Here is a 13341-nt window from a genome sequence, read left to right on the forward strand (position 1 = left end):
TAATCTCTTTGTGTATCTCACAACTTTATTTTAGGAATCCATTAGTGATTTCTATTGGTATTATTCTGGGAAGGATGTTATTGATGAGCAAGGACAACGAAATTTTTCCAAAGCCATCCAGGTTGCAAAACAAGTTTTCAATACTCTTACGGAGTATATCCAGGTAAATTGGTTTCATTGGAATTTTATGGATTTGAAAAAAAATTAATTGCACTTTTGGCATGAAGACATAATATAGCCAGAGATAACATAGATATAAATATAATATAGATGCATTTATACTTCAACATTATTTAGAGCATTAATTTAAGAAGGAAGTGAAATTTAGAAATATGTATAGAGCTGTCACTACTCCTTTGGAATCTTAGCAATTTAGTCAAATTTAAAGTTATTAAATAATCATTCTTTGGTTTTATACAAGATAGTAGAGTTTGTTCTGTTTAATTTGGCCAATGCAAAACATCGTTGCTATTTAGTCAACACAACATGAGATTTCTGTCAGGAATAAGGCATTCTGTTTTAAGGCATTAATGCTGTGTTTGAAATACAGAAGTCACACATTACATTTGAGAGTTGTAGAGATGTACTTGTGTTGCACTCCAAAAGAAGTGAGATTAGGATAAATTCTATCAATAAGATATAGCCGTTCTTCCATGATATGTAAGGAATTCAGTGTAATTTAGTTCTTAATTAATTCCTTGTGTAAATCAGTCAACAATGTTACAGTTTGTTTCTGCATGTAGTAAGCAGGTAAGAGAGAATCTCATTAGACTATTAGGTGTCTATTATATTGTGCTTGTTCAAATGAAAATGGTTATGAAAGTAGTATTTGATAGTGCATGAGGATGAAATATAGAATAGGACTGAATGAGGCAGCTTACATACATGTGTCTGCCTATTTAGTGTATACATATTTGGCAAATCGTGAGTAGCATTATTAGCTGGTAAAGATCTTTTTTAGTTATCCTTTGAGGCTTCAAAAGATTTTGTATTCCTTCTTTTCAGAAGTTGGAATTTTGGGAAGAATATTCTTTAGCACTGTGTTCTACAATAGCTAGAATATGACAGGGAAGAAAAATCAGGAGCCTGATTCTCTAATCCCTTGTGCAAATTTTGCATTAACCTATAAAGTTATTCCTGATTTACAGAACTACATAGGGAAGAATCATCTTGAACATTTTTACCCCTTTAGCATTTGCAGTTCAATGTTGCAAGCAGATATACTTTTTGTGGCTCTGAATTAGTAAAATTGAACTTGGCTAAAGCAGAGGCAGAATGGTTAGGCATTGCTTACAGTCAGTGATATTAAATAGATAATTCTATATATGTTTAACTTTTTATAGCAGTTTCTAAAGGTCAACCCTGAGCAATGCACTGACTGTTTATCTTTCTTCCTGTTTTTGTTTAGTTTCTTGCAAATAAACTCTGCGCTTTTTTTTTTTCTTTCTTCTTTCTTCTTGTTGTTGCCTAAACAATAGGGGCCATGTACTGGAAATCAGCAAAGTCTGGCACACAGCAGGCTATGGGATGCTGTAGTCGGTTTTCTTCATGTGTTTGCCCACATGCAAATGAAGCTGTCTCAGGTATCTTTTGTTTTACTTTTTCAAGTTGCTAACTTTTTGTAAAAGATAAACAGACTTGTTAATATGCTCAAGTTATTAATAACAGTTAATAGGGGAAATATGAAGAAAAATAAGACACAGAGGTGAAGGATACAATAGAACTGAGGGAGTAAATAACAAAATTGTAGTGGGGGTGAATAGCAGGCCTGTTATTGGATTACTGGCCACAGGCACAAAACCGATGAGATCAAGCTGCAAATGAAGCATATCACCAATACTCAGAAACAACTAGCTAGTTCCCGTTTTTCATACCAAAGTTCTGTCACAGTCTTTTCTGCACTGAACCCTAGTTTATCATTACTGAATCCTAGTTTAACACGTCTGCATCTAAGCCTTTCCTACTTTAGTAGAGAAAGAGACTAATCAGACCTTAGAATGGGTGAATTGCTTTTGGATGTGAGTGCTTGTTTCATAAACTATAGAAATAGGGTAGGGGACTGGCACAGACAGCTCTTCAGGGAGTTAAAATTTGATGAGAAAATCCTATCCTTAAAGCAGTACATTTTTCAACTTAGTACATTTTTAAAATAATTACACTTCTTAATTAAAGGTAATGATTCTAAATTTTTTTACATAATTTGACATTCTCAGAGAAAAGTGTCTTATAAAGGTTTTAGTTGTTGGCAAGGAATACAGCTCTGAAGACTCTGAGATATTTTGATTTCATTATTTGGCTCTAAATGTATCCGTGTAAATATTCTTTGATAAATTAAGGTTATATTGCTCAAATGATTTTCCTCCCTGTCTTTGGGACCTTATGGCTGAAAGTAGGCTGTTTACTGTAGACTTCATTCTACTGGTATGCTTCTCATTCTTTATGGCTAGAGATCTTCTTCCAACAAATGGCATCACAGTGAAACCTATTCTTCAAGAGCGATGCACTGAATTTCTACTGAAGTGTATTTATAAGTGCTGGTAGATACTGTCCTGGTTTTGGAACATCCTGGTTATTTTAAGAATTGAAAAAATAGTCAATGTTTAAGTAGGCCACAGTGGTGGCTATTGTGCTTTCTTCCTGTACCACTAAAGTAACATGATAAACCAGTATTTAAGTAGTTACTGACAGCCGAGTCAAACACATGGTAGCTATTTATTGACTGAGAAATACGATGTGGCTAGTGGCAAGATTTGTTTTTAAGTAATGACCAGTTTATAGTCTCAGCTGTGCCTGGAGTGGCTTCATAGCATCTTTTAATTGCTGCATCTAGAAAATAATGATACACATCCTGCCACTTCAAAGAGAGCCAAGAACCTTTACACAATGAGGTCCATTGTACTGTGTGGAGTTACTCACGCTGTTCTGTGGGATGACAGAAACACAGTCTACTCCAAATGTATAATAAATAGTGATGGTATCTTTTTCTTGTGTGGAGCTCAAGCTCTTGGCATTTAGGAGCATCTTTAAGGGGGGCCAGCAGAGCCTTGGGAAAAAACAGAATAGACGTAGGCTCTTTTGTTCATTTATATTAATTGCAATAATATATTATTATACCTTTTGGATTCTATTTGAAATACCAGTTTTCAAAGGTGTAGATAAATGGATTTATAAGGAGTTGCCATATGGCTTTTGTCTGTATGAGTGGCCTTTCTAGCCTAACTATTTGGGTTTTTTTTAAGTCTCCAGAGCACTTTTGGGGAGTATTTGAAACACAATTTAAACAGGAACAAAACTAAATCACTGTTTTGTTTGGGGTTAGGGTTTGGTTTGGGGTTTTTTTTGCATTTTCCTTCTCTGGTCTTGTACTAGGAAGCAACAAGTTAATATTGGTAATACTTCTGAAGAAATCTCTCTAAGGATGAAAACAAAAGTAAAATTTTCAGTTTAAATGAATAAAGATCAGTGAGGTAGCAGCAGCTTTTGAATTAAGAAGCTTTATAATGACAACTTACAAGACAAATCAATTCAAAATCTTCATTATTTCCAATTTATGCTGTTTTCAGTCCATGATCCAAATTGCATACCTTGAGTTTGTTGTGCTAATCACTGAAGTCAAACAATGCTCAAGTATGCCTTATCAAGAGCATGATGCAACAATGTATCACTGAGGAAGAAATTAATTAGTTGAATAAATCTAACCAGATAGACTTTGGGTTAAAATCATTGGAAAGTGAAAGAGTAAACTTGATAAGCCGAATGAGGTAAGAGATGGATGAAAGAATCAATATCATGTCTGGTTAAGGGTATACTAACAGAACTTTCTTAATAAATATTTTGAAATTTTAGTTCAACTTTACTTTCTCCCAGACAAGTTCAATGGAATCACTCATTTTGAATCATGTTACGCTTTGAGTTGTAAACTTAATTATGCCACCAGCAACAATATTTTAGCTGACATGAAACATTACAGAGGCATCATGTGTGAGCTTGACATACCCAGTTATTGCTTTAATTTTTTTCATCACCTTCAGTTTTCTCTTTGTCTTTATTAAATTACTGTCTTCTAAACAGATGATCTTGTAAATGTTTGATCCTGTACATGTACTGTAAGGAATCAAGCAATTAAATACATTTTCATTGTATTACCAGATTTGATGCTACCAGTTTCTTAATTGTTAAGTCTTATTTCTACAGGGTGAAATATGCACACACACATACATAAATGTCAAAGTAGTCAATTCATATCTTAATATGTATATTGTGTTCATTATTTAGGATTCCAGTCAAATTGAATTACTGAAGGAATTAATGGATCTTCAGAAGGATATGGTTGTCATGTTGCTGTCTATGCTGGAAGGTAGTCAAAATTTAATTTGAAATCCTTTTTCACAGTTGTTCTAGCAAATTTTTTACCTTTGTGATTTTCTTCATGTGAGAAATAGTGCTCCATTTTCCTTTGTTTTGTTTGTTTGTTTTTTTAATTTTCATGTCTCGGTTGTGAGAAGAATTGTTATGAGGTCTTAAAGTAAATGGGAGATTTATATAGTGTAGTTGATGTCGTTTATATTAATTCTGAATGTCAGAATTGTATAAAATCCAGCTCTGGCAGAAGTTTTACTTTTCATGAACCTGACTTCTCTTTTGGCTTAGGCGAAAAGTTTTTTACTATTGAAGCTGGAATCCTGAGTTCAGGAACTGAACCATTTATCAGTCATTTTATTAACACCTTTACTATATTACATTTATTTGGGTAGTGAACCTAGCCATAAAGAATAGGCTTTGATTCATCTAGTGACTAGGTTCAAGGTCCTTTATAGTACCTGGAATTATGATTCCCCAGAGAAAGTGATCATTGTCAAGAAAAACAACTATTTCTTTAGCTCCATTATGGTGTTGTACTAGTCCTTCCAATAGTAGGCTAACCATGCATACACATAGATGATCCAACGATCTGTTTTTCCTTTTTGCTTCTTACATGTATCCTATCACATTTATTTTCTTGAAATAACTGGGAGGACAGTAGATGTGGCATAGATTGCAGTGTAGCTGCTGCTTTGCTCATAGAAGGACAAAGTAAAGAAACAAAGTGAATTCCTAGTACTCTAGGCTGTGTTTCAAGAGTAATCTGCTGAGCTACTATCCTAAATAATGTGACACTAGTTCTATGTTGCATTACAGTGAAATTCATAATATGCTGCCTTATGTCTAGCACAATATTAAATGTAACAGATGTCTCTCTGTAGGGCTTGTTAGTTCTTCCTTTCTTTAAAGGCAAATACTTAGTCACTTAGGTTTTTTCCAACTCTTAGGGCAGTGTTATTAGTAAAAGATTTTTGATTTTTATAGCTGGATTTCTCATGTGAGTGTGTAAGCTAATAGTTTATCATTCTTACTGTATGATTATTTCACTAGTCATTATTAGACACTTTGCTTTGCCAAAACATTTGCTGTCATCAGTATGTCTAACTTTTTGTCATCACATTTAGGCAATGTTGTGAATGGAACTATTGGCAAGCAGATGGTCGATATGCTTGTGGAATCGTCCAACAATGTAGAGATGATTCTGAAGTTTTTTGATATGTTCTTAAAATTGAAGGATTTGACTTCCTCTGATGCATTCAAAGAATATGACCCTGATGGTAAAGGGATAATTTCAAAGAGAGATTTTCACAAGGCAATGGAAAGCCATAAGCATTACACCCAGTCTGAAACTGAATTCCTGCTATCATGTGCTGAAACAGATGAGAATGAGACTCTGGACTATGAGGAGTTTGTGAAACGATTCCATGAACCTGCCAAAGACATTGGTTTCAATGTCGCTGTTCTCCTGACCAACCTGTCAGAACACATGCCCCATGATACCCGCTTGCAAACTTTCCTTGAACTTTCAGAGAGTGTGCTGAATTACTTTCAGCCTTTCCTTGGACGCATAGAAATCATGGGCAGTGCGAAGCGCATTGAACGAGTTTATTTTGAAATAAGTGAGTCAAGTCGGACTCAGTGGGAGAAACCTCAGGTAAAAGAGTCAAAGCGGCAATTTATATTTGATGTTGTAAATGAAGGTGGGGAGAAGGAAAAGATGGAGCTTTTTGTTAATTTCTGTGAGGACACCATATTTGAAATGCAACTGGCTGCCCAGATCTCTGAATCAGATCTGAATGAGAGGTCAGCAAATAAAGAGGACAATGAGAAAGATAAGCCTGAGGAACAGGATCCTAGAATGGGTTTCTTCTCTCTCGTGACCATGAAGTCAGCATTAGTAGCTCTCAAGTATAATTTAATGACTCTTATGAAAATGCTCAGCATGAAGAGCCTAAAGAAACAGATGAAAAAAGTTAAGAAAATGACCATGAAGGACATGGTCATGGCTTTATTTTCTTCCTATTGGAGCATTTTGATGGGCTTACTACATTTTGCTTGTAGTGTCGTCCGGGGCTTCTTTCGCATCATATGCAGTTTACTGCTTGGAGGAAGCCTAGTAGAAGGAGCAAAGAAGATCAAGGTTGCTGAACTCTTAGCTAATATGCCAGATCCCACGCAGGACGAGGTGCGTGGGGAAGGAGAGGAGGGGGAGAGGAAGCCGACAGAAGCTGCATTGCCTACAGAAGACTTGACAGATCTGAGAACTTTATCAGATGAGAGTGACCTACTCTCGGATATATTTGGTTTGGATTTGAAACGAGAAGGTGGACAATATAAATTAATCCCTCACAATCCAAATGCTGGTTTGAGTGATTTACTGAGCACTCCCTCCTTAGCTCCAATGCCTGAGGTGCAGGAAAAAATCCAGGTAACCATGTCTTATTTCTTCTATATGATTCTCTCTTTCATTTGTTAAATATAGTCTTGAAACAAAACTTGCATCTATATTTTTCCAGGTTTTGTGACATGTTTTTTTAAGAAATCACACATAATTACTGGTGTTTACTCTCTCTGGCATCATAATCTTGAGTTCCCACAGCCTTGTTTACATACGGGGTGTATTGGTTTGCTCTTAATTCAGTGTTAATATGTCTCTTCGTTAATGTACATGGAACGATCGTCTTTTCTCAGGGTTTCAATTTTTTAAAAAGAAAACAAAAGCCTAACATTTTTTCTGCACTCTGTGTATCCTTTCAATCAACTCTGAACTGTACAATACTATTTAGACACTTTTTAAATTTGACTTTCTGTAGGAGCAGGTGAAAGAAGATGAAAAGGAAGAGAAGGAGGAAACAAAATCTGAACCTGAAAAAGCAGAGTATGTATTACTTTAACCTATGAACCTATGAAATGTGGTTTGTTTCACTGAAAAAAACAGCTTGATTTGTACTTATTTCTTTGCCTTTAATTTTGGGTCCATTCATGTTCCACTTTTAGGATTCATGCACATTTTCACATCCATACACATTTGCAAGGAAATGCCATGTAAATTGCATCACTCAGAGGTTTTCTGAATTTCCATTTTCTAGTGGCATCTTTTGTAATGTCAATTTAGTTTCTTTTAGAATGTGTTTGATTGATAAGTTTTTCTTGGCTACTCTGAAAGCTAGAAGAAAATCTCTTGGAAAAATTGCAAAAGCACTTGGGTTCCAGAGACTTTTTATCCATCAGTGGTAGCGGGTGAATCTGTTTTACTTATCCCAGTTGCTATGACCTGCTTTAAGTTATTTGGATTTTGCAAAACCTTAATATTCCAATGTAATTTTAATTAATTACTGAGTAGTTTGAGACCTTTATGAAGAACAAGTGTTTAGCATTTGATAAATGATCATTTTAATCTTTTTAGGATACATTAAAATCTAATGTTAATGAGATTAGATCAGACTGAAAACAGTGAAAAGCAAAACACAGTTCTTTGTTTTAACCAGTGAAAGTATAGCACTCCATCCCTGTATTTTATGCTTCCTGATACACATACAGTTCTGATACGTGTACAGTCCCTGTAGCTGATATGTCAGTCAAAATTCTAAGTGGGTCCATTATTTACAGACTCTATGCGCATTGCTCTTCTGGGATGACAAACACTTGACAGTAACAAAACCTCTTCTTCCTAATCAGTACAGCAAATTTCTAATTCCGTCAGTATAACTTTATGAAGGAGAGTCTTGCTTACTTTTTAATGTCACTTCACTGTTGATTGATCGGCTTGACTGTGTGAGTTGCAGTGATACCTGTATTCTCTATGAAGAGTGCAGTGCCTGGCACTATTATCTGCCCTGAAGCCACTCCTAACATAAGACAAACTTTCAAGTGAAACTGTTGAGTGTATTCTAGTAAGAGAAGCAGCTTAGGACATCAGTTATTCTGTTTGTAGCTAGGTACAGAGAAATTAATAATGTAACTTATAAGTTCCCTCCCACTCCGGTTTGGCTGCAAATGGACTTCTGTGATCCTTTCATCTATCATGCTGTCAGGTCAGATTAACTTAATTCACAGTTCCTTAGGTCATGTGTTTGGAGAAGGTGTGTACTTATGTGTGCGTATGAATTCCTCAGGTGTGCATAAATGCAGAGTTTAAAACTTGAGGTTTAGCTTGTAAATGCAAGAAGAACCAAAGTTTTCTGCAACCTTTATGAGAATCAGTTCAAGTGCATGAGGTTGGAGGGAAGCACTTAGCCATATGGGCACTCATACAGCTGTCAGCTCACAGACATTTGTCAGCGCAAGTATTAGTTGCGCAGTTAAGAAGCAGACCCTCAGATAATAAGGTTGACAGATTCTTGATTACCTGCCTCTACCAGTTAGCATCCAAACTTCAAGGTGCCAAACCAGTAAGTTTAATTATCTGTAGACTTAACCAGACTGTCACCCTTGCCAGTGCTTTGGGGTGAAGAGGGGTATGTCGTCTTGTTGTTCATGTGTGTGAACCACATGAGTCATGACTACTTGAGCCTCCTGAAAGGATGTAATGGCCTTTTTCAGGATGCAATTTTAATTTTTTGTTTAACAATTTTGTTAACTTGACATATTATTTTGGCTTCATTTGTGTCCTAAGAGGAGAAGATGGAGAAAAAGAAGAGAAAGCCAAGGAAGAGAAAGGGAAACAAAAATTAAGACAACTTCATATTCACAGATATGGAGAACCAGAAGTTCAGGAATCAGCTTTCTGGAAAAAAATAATTGCATACCAACAGAAGCTTCTTGTAAGTTCTTCTCTAGACTATGTGTTTAGCTGTTGGCAGGGATGTGTACCACCATACTATTCTACCAATATAAAGACAAATTTCCATCTGATGAACCTCATTTTTCTATCCACTATCATCCATAAAAAGGACATAAAGGCAAAGGTTTAACTGGAATATTAGAGAAAAGAAACAAATATCTTAGTAGGTGAGATATTAATTCTTAAGAAGATAATTATTGTCCCAAACCCAGACCTTTGGAGATACCTGTCCATCACTGGAAAACAGCCATGGATTTTTATGTGAAAAATATGCCCCAAATTTTCACAGCAGCTTGTGAGCCTGTAGGATTTGTCTTTCCCTAAGAGACAACTTTGGGAAATGACAAGTTCTCCTATAAAAAAAAAAAAAAAAAAAACTCAAAAGATGTTACAGATTTTTTTTTTTTTGTGAAATAGCAGATTATTTTTTAAGAAACTTCTCAAAACCTGTGGAAATTAAGACTAATTAAAATAGTATAACTGTATCTGAGAATGTCTTGGTAAAATATGTTATCCCTGAGTTTACTATAGAACTATTTAAAACCCATGCTTTTGCTAGTTAGCAGATTCCACACATATTCTGTGAGGCTAATGTGAAATGCAAAGGAAAATGAAATACACTCTTGCTATATATCCAGTATATACAATTGTGTAGGACAGCCTACTTCTAACATGAGTAACATAGCAAAATTACAGAACTGCAATCGCAATCTTAACAAGGTATTAGGTGTTTAAGTATTTCTTTTGAAATCAGATTCATTTTTTAGGCTAATCTTGTAACAGTAATTTAATTTTTCTTTGAATAATCTCATTTAATAATTCACTTATAGTCATCTAAGGTTAGGGCTGAAGAATGGCGAAATGCCATGTGAGTGGTAAAGAATTCAAAATGTGTGCTATAAAGGTGTGAATTGTCAGGAAGGGAAAAGGTGCATTTCTTCAATCCCTTTGATTGCATCATAATGTGAAAGAAGCTTTCTATTCATGGTACTTAGGTCACAGATGAACTTTTTTTCTGATCTGATAAAAACACAATTGATTTTGGAATAGAAAAAGATTGAAATTAAGCTTATATGCAGACATTTTTGTTTCTTGGTAAATATAACATTTTGCCATAATATCGAGGTACAGGGAAGATAGAGATTTCTGTATTACACTGTGATGTCTCTGTGTTGTCTCTAAGTGTATTGAGAAGATAATGAAAAGATGCAAGAGGCAATTAAAAATCTTTCATCCCTTCCTGCATGGAGTGGAAAGGTCCTTTATCTGTTATTGCACATATGGAGTAGGAGAGAATTTGTACAATACATCACTCAAAATGGTTTTTGTTTTTTTTTTCTATGTATAATTCTATTAAAAAAAAAAAAAAAAAAAAGCTCCCTAAGGGAAACAAACAAAAAATCCCCATGCAACAACCTAATAATGATTGTGGTATCATTATTAGGCAATGTGTATTTATGTTTTGCTTCTATTTTCAGAATTATTTTGCACGAAACTTTTACAACATGAGGATGTTGGCATTGTTTGTTGCTTTTGCCATCAACTTCATCCTGCTTTTCTATAAGGTAAACTTGTCAAAATACTACTTTTCAAGTCATATACTGAAAAACATTCAGTTTTTCTAGACAGTATACTATGGTAAAACTGCCTAGCCTTACAGATTAAGTACCAGCTTCATACTGCCACTTCAGAAATCTAACAGTGAAAGCTATGTGTGAAGTAATAATAGTCTTCCAGTATACAAATAGCTATTTACAAAGTTCTGTGCTGTGACAGAAGCAACAGACTGAAAGGCTTACCCATGCCTCAGATGCTCCATTTCACAGTACAGTGACTCAGCCAAGCCCAGCTTTCACTGGCAGTTTAAGCTAATACATGTCAGCTGAGATGTTTTCTAGTGCCATTGTGCTTTCCTGAGGGTGTGTACAGCAAGGAGAAATCACATCGTCTTAAACTGCCTAGAATATCACTGATCATCTTTGTCAAGACTTTTAATATCATTAATACAACTCCAGAGTCTTCAGACTCGAATAAGTTTCTGGCAGAGCCCTGGTGATAAAGACTACTTGTGCGAATGTAAGGAGCTGACTGGGTTTCGTCCAAGAGGGCTTTGCCCTTTCTTGAATTATGAAAGGCAGGTCCTACATGACAAACCTGATCTCCTCCTATGACAGAGCGACCTGCTTAGTGGATGAGGGAAAGGCTGTGGATGTTGTCTACCTTGACTTTAGCAAGGCCTTTGACACTGTTTCCCACAGCATTCTCCTGGCGAAACTGGCTGCTTGAGACTTGGATGGGCACATGCTTTGCTGGGTAAAAAACTGTCTGGACGGCTGGGCCCAAAGAGTTGTGGTGAACGGAGTTAAATCCGGTTGGCGGCCATTCACGAGTGGTGTCCCCCAGGGCTGGGTTTTGGGGCCACTCCTGTTTAACATCTTTATGGATGATCTAGATGAGGAGATCGAGTGCACCCTCAGTCAGTTTGCAGATGACCCCAAGTTGGGTGGGAGTGTTGATCTGCCCGAGGGTAGGGAGGCTCTGCAGAGAGACCTGGACAGGCTGGAGCCATGGGCTGAGGCCAACTGGAGGAGTTTCCATAAGGCCAAATGCCGGGGGCTGCCCTTGGGCCACAACAACCCCCAGCAGCGCTACAGGCTTGGGGAGGAGTGGCTGGAGAGCTGCCAGTCAGAGAGGGACTGGGGGTGTTGATTGACAGCTGGCTGAACAGGAGCCAGCAGTGTGCCCAGGGGGCCAAGAAGGCCAATGGCATCCTGGCTTGTGTCAGCAATAGCGTGGCCAGCAGGGACAGGGAAGGGATCTTACCCCTGGACTTGGCACTGGTGAAGCTGTACCTCAATTCCTGTGTTCAGTTCTGGGCCCCTCACTACAAAAAGGACATTGAGTGACTCGAGCATGTCCAGAGAAGGGCAACGCAGCTGGTGCAGGGTCTGGAGCACAGGTCGTACAAGGAGCGGCTGAGGGAACTGGGGGTGTTTAGTCTGGAGAAGAGGAGGCTGAGGGGAGACCTCATCGCCCTTTACAGCTCCCTGAAAGGAGGGTGCAGAGAGCTGGGGATGAGTCTCTTTAACCAAATAACAAGTGCTAGGACAAGAGGTAATGGCCTCAAGTTGCACCAGGGAAGGTTTAGACTAGATGTCAGGAAACATTTCTTTCCAGAAGGGGTTGTTAAGGGTTGGAATGGGCTGCCCAGGGAGGTGGTGGAGTCCCCATCCCTGGAGGTGTTTAAGAGTCGGGTTGGCTTAGCGCTGAGGGATATGGTGTAGTTGGGAACTGTCAGTGTTAGGTTGATGGTTGGACTGGATGATCTTCAAGGTCTTTTCCAACCTAGATGATTCTGTGAATTTGAGATAATAAAACAGGTTCAAATTTGCTACCATGGACAGAGAGTGGAAAAAAAAAAAAAAAGAAAATGCACACTATCACAGATTAGTGTAACAAGATGAAAGGGTCTCTGTGGGGTATTCTCTGTGGACATTTTTATGCATAAAATTATTTACTCACAATTATATTGTCCTTGGTATCATTTTTTTCAGTTATACTACTTAGCTTGTAGTAGCATAAAGCTCCCCTCAAAGGAGTACAGCTGCAATATTAAGATTAAGTGATTTCAACAGGTCTCCACCTCTGCTGTGACAGAAGAAAAGGAAGTTCCTGTGGTATCTTCTGGTGAAAGTACCAAGTTGAACAGCCTGGAAAGCGACAGCCAGAAGGTCATTGCAGTGCATTATGTCCTGGAAGAAAGCAGTGGCTACATGGAGCCCACGCTGCGGATTTTGGCCATCCTACACACAGTCATCTCATTCTTCTGCATCATAGGGTATTACTGTTTAAAAGTAAGAAAAACTGAACATTGTTTTTTCTTCTAGCTCCCAACATTTTATCCATTCAGTGGTATAAATTGGAACAAAATCATAGCTACTTTGTTTACATAGGCTGAGGGACCATGTAAAGAAACACTATTCTGTTAGCGTGACCTACACAGAAATTGTGTCCTGAGTGATGTGTGAATCCAGGCAGTTATGGTCCAGAGCCTGATTTGCTGTGCTGGAACAGGATCATGGAATCAGCATTTGCACCATTACTATGTCAGCCAGCCAATTACAGAATTAAGCTGATTCAGAAGCTGCTTATCACTGTCAAAGACAAGCTGTGAAGACACATGGCCAGAGGAAGCT

General features: G+C 37.3%; 1 protein-coding gene across 1 annotated transcript in view; it reads left to right on the plus strand.

Moving 5' to 3' along the window:
- The window catches only part of RYR2 (ryanodine receptor 2), a 406115-nt gene that overhangs the window by 368973 nt on the left and 23801 nt on the right, over window positions 1–13341 (plus strand). Inside the window, exons 87-94 of the mRNA XM_026846439.1 lie at window positions 35–163; window positions 1479–1583; window positions 4276–4357; window positions 5487–6790; window positions 7176–7240; window positions 8978–9125; window positions 10624–10710; window positions 12781–12999. Coding sequence (XP_026702240.1) covers window positions 35–163; window positions 1479–1583; window positions 4276–4357; window positions 5487–6790; window positions 7176–7240; window positions 8978–9125; window positions 10624–10710; window positions 12781–12999 — 2139 coding nt within the window. The remainder of the gene's footprint in view (window positions 1–34; window positions 164–1478; window positions 1584–4275; window positions 4358–5486; window positions 6791–7175; window positions 7241–8977; window positions 9126–10623; window positions 10711–12780; window positions 13000–13341) is intronic.

The sequence above is a fragment of the Athene cunicularia genome (genome assembly GCF_003259725.1).
Source record: "Athene cunicularia isolate RWA chromosome 3 unlocalized genomic scaffold, athCun1 chr3_part1, whole genome shotgun sequence".
NCBI classification, from domain to species: domain Eukaryota; kingdom Metazoa; phylum Chordata; class Aves; order Strigiformes; family Strigidae; genus Athene; species Athene cunicularia.